Source organism: Pezoporus wallicus, unplaced genomic scaffold (genome assembly GCF_028554395.1).
Source record: "Pezoporus wallicus isolate ANWC-B61680 ecotype Strahan unplaced genomic scaffold, APGP_CSIRO_Pwel_v1 contig_1181, whole genome shotgun sequence".
In the NCBI taxonomy this organism is placed as follows: Eukaryota; Metazoa; Chordata; class Aves; order Psittaciformes; family Psittacidae; genus Pezoporus; species Pezoporus wallicus.
Window position 1 is genome coordinate 241290 of NW_026641428.1, and position 17211 is coordinate 258500.

The 17211-nt window shown below is 44.0% G+C and overlaps 1 protein-coding gene across 7 annotated transcripts in view; it reads left to right on the forward strand.

Annotated features, from left to right (window-relative positions):
- The window catches only part of CAMK2G (calcium/calmodulin dependent protein kinase II gamma), a 95155-nt gene extending 80054 nt beyond the window's left edge, over nt 1-15101 (forward strand). For 3 of the 7 annotated variants that reach the window (XM_057423691.1, XM_057423690.1, XM_057423692.1), the window contains 7 exons: nt 723-767; nt 1424-1472; nt 3561-3674; nt 7975-8050; nt 8544-8638; nt 9751-9996; nt 12340-15101. In XM_057423691.1, the coding sequence (XP_057279674.1) occupies nt 723-767; nt 1424-1472; nt 3561-3674; nt 7975-8050; nt 8544-8638; nt 9751-9983 (612 nt within the window). In that variant the 3' untranslated portion in view covers nt 9984-9996; nt 12340-15101. Of the gene's footprint in view, nt 1-722; nt 768-1423; nt 1473-3560; nt 3675-5279; nt 5406-7974; nt 8051-8543; nt 8639-9750; nt 9997-12339 lie in introns of all 7 variants that reach the window. The other 4 variants (XM_057423694.1, XM_057423693.1, XM_057423695.1 and 1 more) reach the window with 2 other exon arrangements.
- Nucleotides 15102-17211: the final 2110 nt, after the last annotated feature.

Below are 17211 nucleotides of genomic sequence, written 5' to 3' on the forward strand. Positions count from 1 at the left end.
AGGGTTCTTGGGACACTTCATAATTTTCTGCTTTCCCTTCACTGGATTTGTCCACAATGGGTTTGATGCTGAGGGAGCCTTTCTAAATTATTAACTGTTGTTGTTATTATTGAAATTGTATTTCATTTTAGATCCTTGTAGAAAAATGAACTTTTTTCAAAGTCCAGTTTCCTTAGCAGCTTCTCTCTGTGAGGTATTGAGGTGGTCTGGCTTATCCTGTTTTTATTACAGAAATTATGAATGTCCCTTTTTTAGTAAAAAAAAACCAGCAAACTTTCCAAAAAACTGGGAGACAAAGGCCCCAGCCCAATGTTAGCCTTTCCTCCCCTTCTCTCTCTTCTGAAGCACTTTTTCAGGGAAGCTGCTGGTAAGGGGTCACTACTTCAGGAATGGCTGCAGAGGGTGCAGACTGGCTGCCTGGTTGTCATCTGCTGTTTGTGCCAGACTGGTTCACTGGAGGCAAATTGGGAATAAGGGGCAATTGCAGGGGAGCTGGGGGCTTTGTCTCCTTGTGACTCTAGCTTTTAGTGCAGCCTCTCTCTTCAGGAAACCTGTGCAGGAAGTGTGTGCGTTGCGCACAGAAGCACTCGTGTGCTGTTTGGAGTTTGTGGTTTGGTTTATTTTTTCTATGTCAGTCACCTTTTCTCCACTTGCTGGGGAGTGAAAAGAAATGAGAGAATGCTTTGGAACTGGAATTTAATGATTCTTCCATCCTTTCCTAGGAGCCTCAAACAACTGTTGTCCATAATGCTACAGATGGCATAAAGGTAAGGGATGGGTGTGTTGCCATAGAAACCTCCCCTTCTCTCTTGTGGTTCTCGTCTTCGTGTGTCTTACTTCGGTTTCTACCTTTCTGACTTCTGGTTTGTAGCATGCTCCCAAATACTGCTGGTAGTAGACTGGGAGATTTGTGCTGTATGGCTGTGGATCTCTGGAAGAGGCTGAGTAGGGATGATATTATCATCTCTTTCCAACTGTGGTGTCTAATCACCACTCTCTTTCATATATGAGGTGGAAGAGAAGATACAGGCATTGACACACTTGGGTTTTTTTCATCTGGAAGTGGAGGCCTGTTCCCCCAAGAAAGCCTAGGAGCCCTTCTTTAGCTTCTTGTGGCTACTCTTCTTCCAAATAAAAGCAACTCCCATTTGATCTCATTTGATAGAGTCTGGTAACTTCTGTCCTTGTAAAGTTCTGGGTGGACAGCTTGAACGGCTTGAACACGCAGAAGCTAAGCAGAGATGCTGTTAAGTTTTGCTTAATATTTGGCCTGCTTCCATCCAAATCTTTCTTGTATCATCCTCTCCCTGCCATCCCTGCTAATGCTTTTGTGCTTTTCCCCATCTTTCTTCACAAACAAATCCAGCTATTTACTCATGCTCCTGACTGCTGATGCCTGGTAATGCTCTGTTCTGCCATGCAGGGTTCCACGGAGAGCTGTAACACCACGACTGAAGATGAGGATCTGAAAGGTAGGTGTTTTGCCTGTAATTTCTAATACAGTTACGTGCAGGCAGGGGATCCTGGAGATGCAGTCATTGCCTTGAACTAGCTTCCCAGATTCCTGTGTCTGATTCAGTTCATAAATTCACCATGATGCTGTCATTCCTGTCACAGTGGGACCATGCTTTGGGGAACCAGCTGACATGGGCCCTGTGGTATATAAACACTGTTTGCACCGAGCTAATTTGTTTTTATCTCAGAGTTGGAATTCTTTTGTTGCAAATATCATAATCTTCTAATCTCCAGTCCATTTCTAGGCATGGAGAATCTCTACCAGTCCCTTGAGGTTAGGAGTCTGGTTGTGTTTTTGTGCTTCTCTGTAGGTTACAGGGAGTTGAAACCTCTCTTTTACTGCTCTGGCTCCATTCTCACCCCTTTCTGGGAGTCTCTTTAGTGACATGCTCGCATTTCTCTCTATTTTTTTCCCTTTGGGTCTATTTTAATTTCTAAGTTGAAGATCATTCTCAGCCTATTGTCTCTTGCATGGAAATGATCTTGTTGTGTCCTTGACTGAGACACCAGTAGAGGGAGAGTCTGAGGAGAGTTTTCGCACCTTTCACTGACCGTATTGCAAATACTCTGTGCTTGTAAAACTCTTCAGATGAAGGAACTCTGAGTCTCCTGTCTGCTCATGTTGTTTGAGCAGCTGTCTTTTTCCTCAGCTCCCTAAAGAAGGACAAGCAGACATTTTCCTGAATGAGCGGGTTCAGGATGGGTGAATGCAGTTTGCAGTCTGAGGCAAATGTGTTAATAGTTTGCATTTTGAGGCAGAGGTATTCTCATTTGCCCTGTAGTCAATCTGAGTTACATATCCAGGGAAAAATCAATGCTGACCTTGTGGTGTAGCAGCAATGTCGCCTCTTTCAGCTGAGCTAGTTCCTGATGCTTTTCCCATGGTTTATCACAAACTGCTGGCTGCTCTTCTGAGGAGTCATAGGGAGCAGAATGCATGCCAGTGGGTGAATGAGCTCTGCAATAGAGATTATTTCAGATAAGACCTGGCCTCATTACAGGACAGTATTTTAGCTCCCATCTTTTTGCTGAAGAGTAATCCGTGGTTTAAGAATACGACCTTGAGGGAAGGGAACTGGATGGTTTTGGTAGTGTGGTAATGAAACTGATGTATCTAATCTCCACTGGATATCTATCCAGAACAGATATCTGTCCAGAACCTTGTCTCCTTTGGCAGCTTTTGTTCAGGACAGGTCCCAGACTTAAGCCATTTGAGCCAACAGGTCCTGTAAGTCAGGAGTAGAAATGCTGTGAGGAGAAAAAGGCTAGGACTGGAACAGAAGGTAGGGGGAAGGAGGGCAGTTGGCCAGGGCTAAATCTATGAAGAATTGTATAGGGCTGCATTGCTGCAGATCAAGACTGAGGCGTTCTGGGTTGTTTGGGGTTGGGTTGGTTTTTTTTGGCAGAGGTTAGGAATTTTTGTTATAATTTTACTAGAAGGGAGTGCTTGAATGGTGGTTGGGGGGGAAGGAGCTTGCACAGTAATGGTTTACACTATGGCCAGCTCTGGTAATTTTAGTGCTTCAGTTTTAAGTGTAGCAGTGTTTACCGGTGTTCCTTTTCAACTCCTACCCCTCCATATTTTAAGCTAAACAAACACTCAAGGAAAACTGAATAGACCAAAAGGTTTGGGGGTGTTGGAGTTCTCTGTGTTCTTCATAGCCGTGACTTTGGGAAAAGGGAAGTGTCTGTGCAATTCCTCAGCCAATTTCTTATTTCTAGTAGACAACAGGGGATGCAGATCTGTTCATCTGTGGTGTGGGGGATGCCTTGATCCATCAGTGACAGTTGACTCAGGGATACGTTTTTTGACAGTGGTGGGGTAAAGGCAGCGACCCCTCCCACGCCTCCCTGTGTCATTCTAAATTGCACAGCAGGTCCGTGTTGTGGAGCTGTCTACTTGGCTTTGGCCTGGAGTATACTCCTGCATGTTTTGTGCCCAGCATTGTGGTTTCTTTAATGTTCTCCTATTTCCTTTCTCTTTTTTTATTTACTGAACTTGCGTGTTTTGTTTGTGTTTGTGTTTTAATTCCCTGCCATGCTAGCTCCCCCTCTCTCCACCGGGGACGGCAGCTCAGTGCTTGAAGGACGGAGGCACAGTGAGAGCAAAACACAGACTGAGTCCATGCAGTCCCAGCTTTCTCTCTGTTTCTCAGCCAGTAAGTCCAGGGGTGCAGTGCTTCATGGCATCTTTCTCCCACCCCTCCCTCCACCTTTCCCATTTCTCCTTCCCCGAAGTTTTTCCTTTCCTCAACTTCCTTCCAGAACGTTGATTTTTCATTTCTAGTTACTCCAGAATAAAAAGAAATCATCTCCCTTCCTGAAAAATACCCTCCTTTGCACACTGAAAATTTCCAAACCTTTCCAAAACCCCAGTCAGAACCTCATCCTGTCTAATTTCATTCCCTTGATTTCATCTGAGTGAGAAGTGGAGTTCTCTGCAGACACTGCCTTTCAGGGTGTCCTCAGGCAAGTCACAGCATCTCTTAGTTTTCCTTGTGGTAATTGGGGTCAGTGGTGCAGGTCTGCTGACGGAGCGGATGCTCAAGGCTGAATGCAATCTCATTTGTCAAGAACTTCTAAACACCCCAGACATGGATGGTGCTCACCAGTTACAAAAGGAAGAAAGTTTTTTACAGACTGCTTCAAGGATGCGTGGAAGAGAGGCTGTGGCTGTTGGAAGATCCCATAGCATTTCCATATCCATTGTCAGGTGCTCTGAATGAAAATCCGTGGATAATGTTGGCTCTGAGGGGCATTTCTCGGTCGTGAGCTTTTACCTTGTGTGTCTTGTCTTGCTAGCTCAGTTAGTTGGTACTGTGGTTAGTCTGCTAGTTACAGACAGTGCCATCTGCCTATCTCTCCAGAACTGGCTGCCTTTATCAGAGGAGCCTGTGGCTGAAAATGGGTATGAAAAAAGGTAGTCAGTTGGAGAAAATCTAGGTGGGTTTCCCACCCCATCCCCTATGTACACAGACATACCATGCTAGCTGCCTGCTTAAAGTGTCTGAGTATTTTAATCTGTTGAGGTCAGTCTGGGAAGGAAGGAACAGGCATGCCCTCTTCTGTCTCCTCCGGTCTTCCTCCCCTAGTTTCCTGCATACAGCGCCAGTATATCCCATATGATGCAGCAGTTGGAGTCTCTCTGTTACTTTAAGGATGTCAAACTGCTGGATTGTGAGGTGCAATGGGAAGGGTGTTTTGCCCAACTGGAATGGAAGGGAAACGATCTCTTCTGAAGTCCTTTTTGCTGTGAACTGTTCATCACTGTTTTCTTAATAACTTCTTTGTGCCTCTTGCTCATAGCAAGGCCTTGCTTGGTAGGCTGAGGAGTGCCAAATCATTTCTCTGCCAAGTGGGGCAGGGTTCTCTCACCCTGCTCCCCTCTGGGTTGAGGTTTGCAGTGATGTGGATGCTCTACTTTCTTTCCCTATCAGTCGCATCTCGTACGTGCCCTCATGCTGCTCTGTCACTACTCTGACCAGTGTTTCAGGTCACCCTCAAACTACCTGCAGTGGCATTAGTGCAATTCCTACTGTGCTGTGAGGGGTCGTCTGCACTGGTGGCAGGGTGTTGCCCTTGAGCAGGATCCGGCCCAGCCGAAGGGTGACAGAGGCAGGAGAGCAGGTTGAGGTTGCTGGAATGTGGACGTGTCTGTGTGCCGACTGGGTTGGGGCTCTGTGTGTTTGTACTTACTTGTTAGCTTTTATTTTGCTTTCTAGTTTTGTTTGTTTATTATTTTAACACTTACATTTGTTTTGCAGCTACACAGTCTTGTGAAGAGAAGCTTCATGCCTGGGACAGCCCAGTGCAGACAGTGGAGTTAGAGCGTGCTCGGTCGGAGCCTTTGCTAACTCCAGTAGTTCCCTTTGTACTTAACCGTGCACCGTGTAAGTTAGCAGCTGGGTAGCAGTAGTGGAGTAGTGCAACTAATACTAGTTACTGTAGATGTAAAGCTCCCTCTCCTTTCTTCTCTCCATCTCCGTGCCCCTTGCCCGTCCGGGGCAGCACGGAGCGCCCTCTGAGCTCAGCCTGAGACCTGCTGCAGTCGGCGGGAGGCACGGCCGCTGCCAGCCAGGCGCGGGCAGCTGCAGGGAGCGGCAGTGGCCGCCGGGGGGCGCCGCGGTGCCGGGGAGCGGAGGTGCCCTAGGCACGGCGCGGCAGCCCCCCGCTGCCGAGAGGATGGAGGGACCGGTTGTGAGCCCCTGTCCTGGTGTCCGAATTGAACTGTCCCAACAGCAGTGCTGCCCCAGGTCCTGCCGTGCCGCGCTGTGCCCCTCCGCAGGCGGCTGCACAAGGCTGGCCGGCAGCGGAGCTGCCTCTCTGGTTACTCGGAAAAGTACAACATCCGTGATCCATGCTTTCATACCCGTGCTGGTGTGTGCTTGCCTCCCTTTTGTGCCTCTGCAGTGCAAGTTAGGAGGCCACATGAATTTATCAGGAGTGGCAGGCATGAATGCCACCTTCTCCTGTGACATTCCGAGGTTCTCTGTCCCTCGGGAAAAACAGATCACCTCCTGCATGCTGGTTGTAGCTTGGGACATGTAGTGAAAGCAAGAAGACGAGCAGTCTGATGGAATGGACTTGTGTTGAATGGTAGGGTGCATGCTGCTGCATCGTGACACTTGGGGTTGCCACTCTCCTTGAGATGAGTCGGCTCATGGTGGCTGTGGTCTGAAGATTTCTTTCTTCACTTGTCCCATATGGAGCCTTTCCCATGGACCCCATCTTCCAGACATTGCACATGTTGGTGTGTGCTCTGTATGGGAGGGAGGTCCAAGAAGTAGAGCCCTGCTTCATGCAGAAGCAATTCCAGACAGCTTGCTTGTAAGGACTTTTTTCACAATAGCCATAGCCCACTGTGTTGTTTTGACCTATTTCCTGTATGCATCTTTCAGTGTGTGGAAATGATTACAGCCTGAGTGGTAAAACCAACTCCCTTACTGTTATGAGCCATTTGTCCCCTCTCTGAGATGTTTCTGTAGGGGCTGGCTGGGTAGTATAATTAATTCTCTTCACTGATTTTCAGAGTGGGTGCAAACATCTTTCATAGCCAGTGAGATTATCATCTTCTTGTTCTTCAGCTGCACTTATCAATGGTGGGATGAGATACATATGTGGATTTAAATACACAGGGGAGGGCAGTTAAGACTAGCATCTTCTGGCATTTAGAATGGAATTTGGCTTCCCTGACTTGGACATCTAAAGATGGTAGGTTGGATTGAAACACCATCCCTCTAATTATAGGCATCTGAGATGTCTCAGGTGAGCTATCCAGAAGTGCCTATTTCTTTCAGAGCCTAAAGGAGGAACAGTCAGGTGGCTGATTCCATATCAGACACCTGCATTTTAGATCCCTAAGGGCACATAAATTCTGCTTCTGGTGGTACGGATTATAAATTATTCGGTAACAAAGATAACACTAGAGCACCTCCTAAATGCTTGTATAATATATAGGATATTCTAACTACAGCAAAAGTGTGGGGAAGGCTGAAGAAATGTGAGGGTGTGCACATAAGCTCAGGCATATGGATAGTGCACATATAGTCCTAGAACTAGAATTGTATTATTTAACAGGCCCAACCCAAACTTTAAGAGTTCTTGAGGTCAGTATGAGTGACGGACACCGCAGAGGAGATGGGGCCCAGGCAGTCAGCTGTGGGAAACTGAGAGAAGAGAATACAGAGGTGCTGGCCAGAGAAAGCCAAGTAACAGTAGACAGCTAGCCCCTGTCTTCATTCATCCTGAAGTCCAGTGTGCTGGCTTGAGTTAATGGCAGTGCAGTCAGAGTGCTGAAAAGAACTGTGCCATAGGGACTGGCAGAAGCTTACCTGCCTGAGGAATGGAGTGTTCACTAGTATATAGCTAGGACCTGCTCATCCAACCCATCCATCCTGCTGTGATTGTCTTTCTAGCTTGCAGAAAGACATCCCTACATGTCCCAGTTGCTTGTTTGCAGCATTCATAATAGCTGAGGTGTTGGTGATGGTGATAGGCAAGTTGTTGGGAGATTTTTTCCAATTGGCTTGATCTGTGTGGTGGCCATTTGTATATTACTACCGTGGTGAAGGGTTTCCACATCTTAAGCTGCCAAACAAGTGCTTCTCATTGGCAGGCTCACTACCATTCATTGGTCAGACTCCCCAGAAGCACCTCAGGCTGTCATTTAGGAGACACCTCTGGTGCCTCAGACCTTTCTAGAAGAAAAAAATTTAACAAGACATCTTTATTTCTTTTCTCCCTGCATTATGGGATCACCATTCCCCTTTCATATCACTGCCCCCCCTACTCTCATGTGGATGGCTGTCATTACTGCATCTCTCCAGAATGCAGGAAGCAGCATTCTATGAGATCTAGACTAATGGTGCTCCATAAATTGCTTGTAGGAAGCACACACTAGCCCCCTGTGCCCACTGAAGTCTTATGCACAATTAAATTGCTCTTCCTTCTTGTTTGCAGTGCGTAAGCAAGAGATCATTAAGATAACAGAGCAGCTGATAGAAGCCATCAACAATGGAGATTTTGAGGCTTATACGTAAGTACAGATGTCTTCTGACAGGTTGTTTATCAGTTTGTGTGCAAGTGTTGTTCTGGCTTCTGGATATGAGTTGTCATCATGCACTTGGGGATGGTGAAATGTTGTATGCCTTTTAGCCTCCATCAGTTAGGAGTAGGGATATGATAGAGCTCTCTAAATGAATATCAAGTAGAAGTCAGGTATAAAACAGCAACAGGAATGATGGAAGGAAAATGTCCTGGCTTTGTAAGAAAAATAGGGGGAAGGGCAGTGAGATGGGCAGAAAGAGAATAAAAGAAAACCAGAAACCTAAAGGCTTGTTTTATGTGAAATGCCAAATAGGACCAACTCTGTGTTGTTGCAGTAGGACTGAGTCTTCCAGGAGCTTATTCCTTAGGGAAATATTTAGGTGGACACAGGGTGTGAGTCAAACACTGTAGCAGCACTTCATCATGTAAATAGCCCTTGGGCTGAAATGCAGACTGTAAGCCTGTGGTGCTTTGCTTTTCAGAAAAATCTGTGATCCTGGCTTGACTTCATTTGAACCTGAAGCACTGGGGAACCTGGTTGAAGGAATGGATTTCCATAAGTTTTACTTCGAGAACTGTGAGTGGGTAGAATTGGTAACACCAACAACTTTCTCTCTAATCTTCCTTTATGCCACATTTTAAGGGGGAAATTGCCCTTGTTTTTACTGGCTATCAGAACCAGCAAGAACTTGATTTTGCATGGGTTATGATGCATCCATAAGAGCCAGTATGATTTCTCACAAAAACCTTTTCAGCAATGATTTCAATTCTAACCCCCAGATCCCTTCACTGTAGGCATACAATTTGTCTGGTGCAAATGTTTTGTAAGCATGGACTGCAGGAGTGTTAAGAGTTTGGGGCACTGGATTTCCTACTGATACAGAAATGGAAAAAAAATAAGCATATTTTGATGGAAACAACATGTGTATGTGGAGCAGACATACTGAAGGGTCAGACATAAAAATAGTCATGCACAAATCAGTCACACCTTCAGTTTTCCCTGTATGGTTTCAGATCTCTAACACCTAATGAACCTGTTATGTGGATATAAGGGTTACCTTGTCAGCCTGGGGTGGGAAAAAGAGAGTTGGGAGGAATGCTATCATTTATACTAGTGGATTTGCCTCCATTCTTGGATGTCTCCACAGGATGAGATAATTGAAATTTAAATCCTGAGCTATTCAGTTTGTTTTATTTTGGGGGTTAGGTCAAGGTCCTTAGTATAGGCAATTCTTAGTGCTTTAATTATGCAGAGACTTTGTCTCTCTCAAAAGCCTGTTCAGGAGTGACTTTTACACTTCTCTGAGGCTTGCTCATATTTAATGCAGGCCTAGCTTAAAGATCTCCTGATTATTGACTCCTTTGTAATAATTATGTAATTAGAAGATCTTTTCCTATAACCAAAGTGATAGCAGCCCTGATGAAAATGTGGCAAGTATGCTTTGCAGAAGAAGTAGGAGCAAAGGGGTCAGGGTATTGTAGGCAATAATAAGCGTGCAGTTCCTAAAGAGAGGAACAGGTGATGGGGAAAGAATTACTTGGATTTTGCCTGGAAAATTGCAGGAGCAATTTTTATTGTATCCCAGAATCCAGCAGAAGGTGAGTAGAATACAGAAGATGTTGAAGGATGCTGGGGACTGTTGGTTTTTAGTAGTAAAATGAAGCTGATGGATTTGTATGTTCTGCCAGTACTGTCGAAGAACAGCAAGCCAATACACACCACCATCCTGAACCCCCATGTCCATGTCATTGGTGAAGATGCTGCCTGCATCGCGTATATCCGCCTGACACAGTACATTGATGGCCAAGGCCGGCCCCGCACCACGCAGTCTGAAGAGACCCGCGTCTGGCACCGCCGAGATGGCAAGTGGCTGAATGTCCACTACCACTGCTCTGGAGCTCCTGCAGCACCTCTCCAGTGAGGATTGAATACGGGTATGGATTGCAAGGGAAAGCATACATCATACACACAGAGGAGGCTGCTGTATGTGGTAATTCAGTATTCAAGGTTGTTTAGCAGGCTGTGGGAGAACTGTTTTTAGTTGTCTGTAGGCTAAAAACTTCTGCTGCTCAGTTGGTGTTCCTTTCTGTATGTGCTGTCCTCTAGACTCAGTAGGATTATCTGCCTGATGAATTGGAGTCATGTGCCAGATGGTTGTTCTGAGCTTTTATTTTTACCCTTGTGGCAGCAGTGCTTCCTCCCAGGTACTTAGCTCTGTCTCAGACAGAGTGCTAATCCAGAGCAGAGAGAAAGAGTATCTCATGCTGTGTGCAGGTTTGCTGTTTCCCAGGGATGTCAGGGATTTACCCTTACGTGCTGGGGATGATTTCAGAGATTATTTTTTTTTATGAGAATGTCATATTCTAAGAGAGGATATTGTAAAATCTATACAGAAAAAATTCTATGCCACAAAGGTTAAGATGTCATATAAACTTTTACTATGGATTTTCTGATTAGTAGAAGGTATTTAGTGTATAATGTTGAGAAAACTCAAGGAAGAAAAAAAATCTAAACAAATGATAATATCAGAGGATTTAAAACATCCCCAGCTAGCTTGCCACAGTTTGGCACTGGAGGAAACTTCAATTACAAAATCTGACTTGAGGAAATGATTGCTGCTTGCTCCTGAAGGACAGCAGATCCATTTACTTCTGCAGCATTTAGGCATTCTTGTGTATTGCCTTTCTGGTTTCTTTTAGTTAGATGTTACAAAGTCCTTTCTCCTTTCGTTTTATGCTGAAGTATATGTCACTTTCATTTTAAAGATCTAAGTTTCTTAATGTTAGGATCTTTTTACAAAGATTTTCTATTTAAAGGGAAACAAAAAAACCCTACACCTGAGAGACAAGCTTTTTTTTAATGGGCTCCTTTGAGGATGACCCATTCAACTATAGTTACTATTTGAGTCCTAATCCTGCGTGCTACTTGAGCAGTAAGAGCAGTTTTTATTCTTATATGTTGTGAGGGATTCAACCCTACTCAAGGCAGTGGAAAGGAATGTGAACTATCACAAGCAAACTGTAGAGGTCACAGATGGAATTTGAAAAGCAAAAGCCAGTTGGGGGCACAAGAAGCAGGGAAGCCTTCAAGAGAGCTGGACCATCAGCTGAATTTCAAGGGAGTAAGGCAATGAGGAGGATAAAGCCTTTGCAGGGAAACAAAACATAACTTACTTGCGTCAGTTTTCATCAGAGCTGTTGAGGGAGACTTCTGTCATGGATTTAGTCCAAAAAAGATGCAGAAGAAATTATTACATATAAGTATGGCTCAGTGGCTGTGCCTAGGAATTCTGAGGAAGCTTAGGAATGGAGATTCACAGCTGCTATGGAAGAGGTATATTTCACTGACTTGGCTGCTGAAATGTTGCACCTCCTCCAAAAGTATGTGCTGGAGGGTTTTTTAAACTTGCAGAGCAGAAGCCATTTCCAAACCACAAAATTTTGGTTGAAAGAGTATTTTAAAAAACCTATAAACTAAATTGGAGCTGAAATACTTGCATGCATTTCTCAGTTCTGAAGAAGGTGTAACCATGTGCAATTACGAGTGGGGTCAGTGTGGGCAGCCCCCGTCTGAACACACCGAATCCTTTTGGAGCACCATTGGCCATGTGCAGTAAAGGGTAAGGACGAAGAATGAGTGAGGTGAATAAGAATGCTTAAACATAAATCAGTGGTTTGTTCTCACCTGGAAGGCAGAGTTCAGTTTTGAGTAAGTCATCTTAAAAGGAAACTGCAGCCATAAAAGAAGTTTGAGGTTAATCAGAGGATTTCCATGTACGGTGGGGGGGGGGGGGGAAGGGCTGTTTAAATATTAAGAACATGAGACAAAATTTCTGAAGACTTAAAGACAAACAAACCAAAAAAAATCACCAAAGAAAACCTTTCAGTTCAAGGCAAAAGCCAATGCGAAGTGAGGCAGAAATTATTCTGTAGGATCACAGCCTCAGGAATGTCTTGGGGAACTGCTTCAGTTTCTGGGATGTCACTATTAGATAGTGGGCCCAGTCTGCTCCAGTCGCGTGAGTAATTGATTTTAGCAAGTAGTTAGTTTTCACTGGAGGGTAGGTGTGTGCCTCTTGTCTTCACGGCTTTCGGCTTTTCTCACAAGCCCCAGTTTGTGTTGTGATAGAAAGGGTTTCTGTTTGCACCAATTAATTAGCCTGTAGAAAATTTGTTTCACTAATTGTGTACAGCTAATGTTTGGCTTTATTCCCTTCCATCTTCCATCCTGTTCTCCCCTCTCCTTTCTGGCTGGACACTACTTCTTCCTGACTGCAGCAACTTGTGGAGATACTCAGCTGGAGGGCAATATCTTCTTAGCAAACAGCTCTGGAGTGCCTGAGTGACAGCAACGGTCATGTCTGTTTTGACGTTAAAAAAATAAATACAAATTACAAACAGGCAGCAGCCAAATGCACGAAACCCTGCATGCATCTGATGCTCCGGGCGCTGCCTTTCTGTTGTTTTCCATGGATCCATCGTGTCTGTTTCTGCTGTACGAAGGTGTTTTTAAATCTGAAAAAAAAGAAAAAAAAAGAAAAAAAAAAAGACATGTTGTTTGTATAAAATAATAAAGAACAGGAATAATGCTAAATAAATGACAGATTATCCAACGTGCCCCCTCCCCCAGGGCTAAGGAAATGGCAGCAGCTGGAACATCTTTCAGAAATTAAGTGAGGGGGAAAGCAAAAGTGAAGGAGAGAGAAAGAGAGAGGGAGAGCAAAAAAGGAGGCGGCTTGAGCAGCGGATGGCTGAACGGTGCTCCACAACGCCATGGTGGAAGGCAACATCACATTCAGGCTGTGCTGCTACTTCAATCCGTGAGAGGTGGCGAGGAGGAGACCCCAGAGGAGCCAGTGTGAAGACTGGGGTTCACAAAAGAGGAGGCGCTTCTCTTCCTGTTGCCCAGCAGACTGACTTCAGCCTGCTGCTGCTTCAATTTCTGCACAGCAAGAACGCTACAGAAAGCTGGTTGCTCAGCTGCTGGATCCCAGAACAGACTTTCTTTTTATTTTGTTTTCTTGTTTCTGTTTTCTTCTTTTTTTTTTAATTAGAAAACAAACCCGACAATGGGATGTTGATTTAAAATTAAAGGTGGAAGTAGGAATTTAAAAAAAGGGGTTTAAGTGAATAGAACTTAAATAGAAGCTTGCTCTTCAGAGATACGGTTTTAGAAACAGCCACTACCTGGCCAAACGTGGAGGTTTGAAGCCAGCTTATTTAATCTAACAGGACAAAAAAAGCATTGTGTTAAGAGCAGGGATTTTAGAGGAAGAGGGTGTATGTATGGGATTTTCTAATTTTTGTTTCCTTTTTACTAGTGTAGTTGGGATCCACAGTGCTGCAGAACACGTGTTCCTTAGGAAGCAGACAAAAAACTTAGTGTTATGTTCTTCATGAAAACTTGCACATACACTCCTATATGAGGCATAAATAGCGTGTGTTTTTTATACTGAAATATATGCACCCATAGAATTAAAGGGGTTACCTGGCCTCCTGTTTGATTTGTTTGGTCTCCGAGTAAAATAGCAGTTGGAGCCAGCAGCCCCAGCCAGGTGCTTCTCCCTACCACTAACCCATCTGATGTTTGTAAGTGTCATGTTTCCTAGTGTTTATTTGGGTAATTTTTCTATTTTTTACAGTGATGTTGTAACACAGAAAACTCTCAGATCAGAACCTCAAAAACCATAGCGGAAGGACTCCAGGCCACCTCCCTGTGTTGTCTCTGAGTGTTAGAGGATACCTCATGAAGCAGAGGGGAAAGGGAATTAGCACATGTGATCTGATGTTTGTCCTTTGGGCCAATTCATCTTCCTTTCTTTTCTTTGTTGTAAAAGGAGTCCAGTTCCTTTATTCATTGGGTGGGGAATGTGGAAGTGTTTTGTTGACCTTATCAAGGAGGGAGCCTAGCCCCAAGAAGAAAATGGCCTTCTGGTGGACCCTGATAGGAATTGTTTTGACCAAGGGAAGGCATCACTTGCAGAAGTTGGGATAGGCTTTTACCTGAATTTCTGTCTCCCCCTGTTCATTTTTTGGATCTTTCAGGGGAGTTGAAGTGACTACATTGACAGCATACTAAGTGTGAGGCAACCTTTTTACAGACTATGGAAGAGAAGAAAGCCAATTTGGAATTTTAATCCTTATTTAAGAGAATGCAGAAAATAAAAGCTGTTGCACAAAGTGGAGCTGTCACTTTGCAACAGATAGCTCTGCTCCTTTTGTTAGAGAGGTGCTATCTCACACTAAGATTAGATTAGCTCACCCATGATGCAGGAAAAGACCGTCCAGGCTTCCCAGTTTTGTCTGAGTAGATATCCTTTTCTTCCTCCACCACCCCAGGGAAGAGTGTAGGAATTGAACCTATGGGGGGCAAACACTAGATGTTATTATTTCGAACCATTTCTAAGACAGCACTAAGCCAGTGAGTGAAGTGGAAGAGTTAAAAGCCTTGATATTTTATTCAGATTTTTTTGTTTTAAGCCACAAAGAGAGAGCAAACAGGAGATTACAATTAATGCCATTTAAAAAAAAATAAAGACAAAACATTATGCATGCCTTCTTTAGGTCTGATCTTACTTGTCTCTTTTCCTGATGATTATTAATAATTAAAAAGAACCCTATGTATTAAGTATCTGCATCTTTCAGAGAAAATTTTAAAAGAACAGAACTGTTTTTTGGTTTTGCACAGTCTTGGAGACAAACTCTCCTTTGGGGTTTTTTTTTGTTTGTTTTGTTTCCTTTTAAGTTAATGAGAACCTTAGCTTGGTATGGCCATTATCAAACACAGCTGTACACCTTTAGCATTCTTAATGTTCTCTTACGGGGCTAATATAAGCATCTATATAATATATATTATAAATATCACATTTTAAACAGGAAATGGAAGGCATTTGATGCAGAATTTTTGCATGATATAGAAATAATTAAAGTTAGCTAGTGTTTGTTTGTTTGGTCTGAATGTTGGTAGAACCTTCATAGCTTTGTTACAATGAAACCTTGAACTGAAGATATTTAATAAAATAACATTTAAACAGTGCAAAGCTTTGAGTGTCACATTTTTGTCTGAAACCAAGTAACAATGTGGAATTGGCACTTCTGGGATAAGAATCAAGCCACAAAGACCTTTTTTGTGTCAGTAAATCAAGTGATTTAAAAATGTCATGTTTAGAAAGAAACAAAGGTAAGTGGTACCATACCTAACACGAAAGAATACTAGCATTAGTAAAGACAAGGGACAACAGAATCTGTTAAAATGAACTTTATGGCATTTCCCTGACAGACCATGGGATAACAGGGAGATGTTCTTTCTGTTCCTGGTAGCCTAACCCTTGGCAAGCCCTTTCTTAGCCTTTGCTTTCCTCACAGTATTTCAGACTCTGGGAGAAGCTGTCTTGCCATTAGGTTTGCCTGACATAAACATGTTGAACTCCAGTTGCATGGCAGCTCTTACATTTTGTGAGCTAGCATATTTTATGTCCTAGATGGGATGCTCCTGCAGCGGCACTGATCGACCACTCACCTGTACAAATTTGCCTTGTCTGTTAAGAAATCATGCGTACACTGCTAGAAGTTAGAAGTTGGCTGGATTTAGCCTGTTTTGTTTCTATACTGCCTCTTGTGAGGCATGTCGTTTATGCTTGCTTGGGTAGGGTTTGTTGCACTCAGGCCTTTGCTGCTTTGGCATTTTTCTGTCATTTCCTACCCTGCAGTGTTCACACTGCTCTCTTAAGTGAGAGCCTGCAGTCTGCTGCTCTCTCCTGCTGAGACCCCTGCCCAACTGGGCTGAGAAGCATGGCTGTCAGTGGGACAGAGACCCCTGCATGCTTTTCTGCATCTCCTGCTACCACTGGACTTGTGGCAGCTCAGCTTGTGTCGGGTCTGGCACAGTTGCTGCAGGGGATACGTATCTTGGTTTGGTGCTGGGGGCTCTAGCCAGCATTCATGCCCCCAGTTTAGCAGGCTTGGCTGGCCTCCCGCTCCCCTGAGGTCTTCTCAGGTGCAGCTGGGAAACTGCAGGTGGGAGGTGGTGGCTTTGCCTTATCAGGAAAGAGTTCAGTTGTGCTTAATCCCCTTAAAGTGCAGCAATTACCTAGCAAATAGGTGTCTGTTGCTGCTGCTTAAAGAGATGATTGCTTTCCCTGTCTGATGAAACAGGAGGAAAATTGTCTTTAGTGTTCAAAGGGAGAAGGTAAGAGTTTTATAGCCTACTTTCCGGGCACTGGAGACAGCCTATTCGTGGCCAGAGGAGATAGCTCCTGCTGTTACAACATAAAAAAAATCCACGTTCTGCTATCGTTTCTGACATCGAAGGCAGCATCATTTATCAGGTAAAGTCTCTCCTGAAGCAGTTAATCATATCTTAATCATCTCTGAAGTAATGTTGCAATAGGATCTGATATGCGCTGGGAAGATACCCATAGAGTTAGTGATGATTTCCCATGTTCTTAGTAGCTCTTTTAACCAGGACAAGAGTAATTGCAACACTTACTGAAAGCACAATAATCAGACTAATGCTTATGTCAAGAATACTTATGTAGCATATATATGGGCCCTTTCAGACTGTTCTGGTGTATGTGTGTGATTTAAGTACGTTTCAAAAAAAGGTGATGGTGTTCTATTTAAGCCGTACTGTATGTGCCTTTTCCACTTGCAAGTCGTCTATTAGTTTGAGGTAGGGGCACTGAAAAATGGGTTAGAATCTGCTCCAAAAAGGGTTCCTGACAGCAGGATTGAGAATGGTATGTATCTGCAGTATGACAGCTCCAAGCTGAACTATCAAGCAGCAGTATTCCCAGAAATGTATTTTCCAGTATGCTCTATCTGTTTGAAATCTGTTCATCCTATTGGATGGCATTTTGCCATCTTCCTACCCTAAAAGAAGCATCTGAGAGTGATTTTCTAAATGTTGTCATCCCCATTCTCTCCCCAATATATGCACATGCATGCTTGTATACATACGCTGATTACTCTGTGGGAGACCTGATTGATGGGAGCTTTTATTTGTACCCAAATCAGATTTCCCTTTAAGCTAGGATTGGTTTGCTCTCACTTGCAGGGCTAGCAGCACAAAGTCTGCTAGGATCCTTTTATGATACAGTATGTATGAGATGTGGGGAGAAACATAAGCAGAATTAGACCTCGAATGTCGAT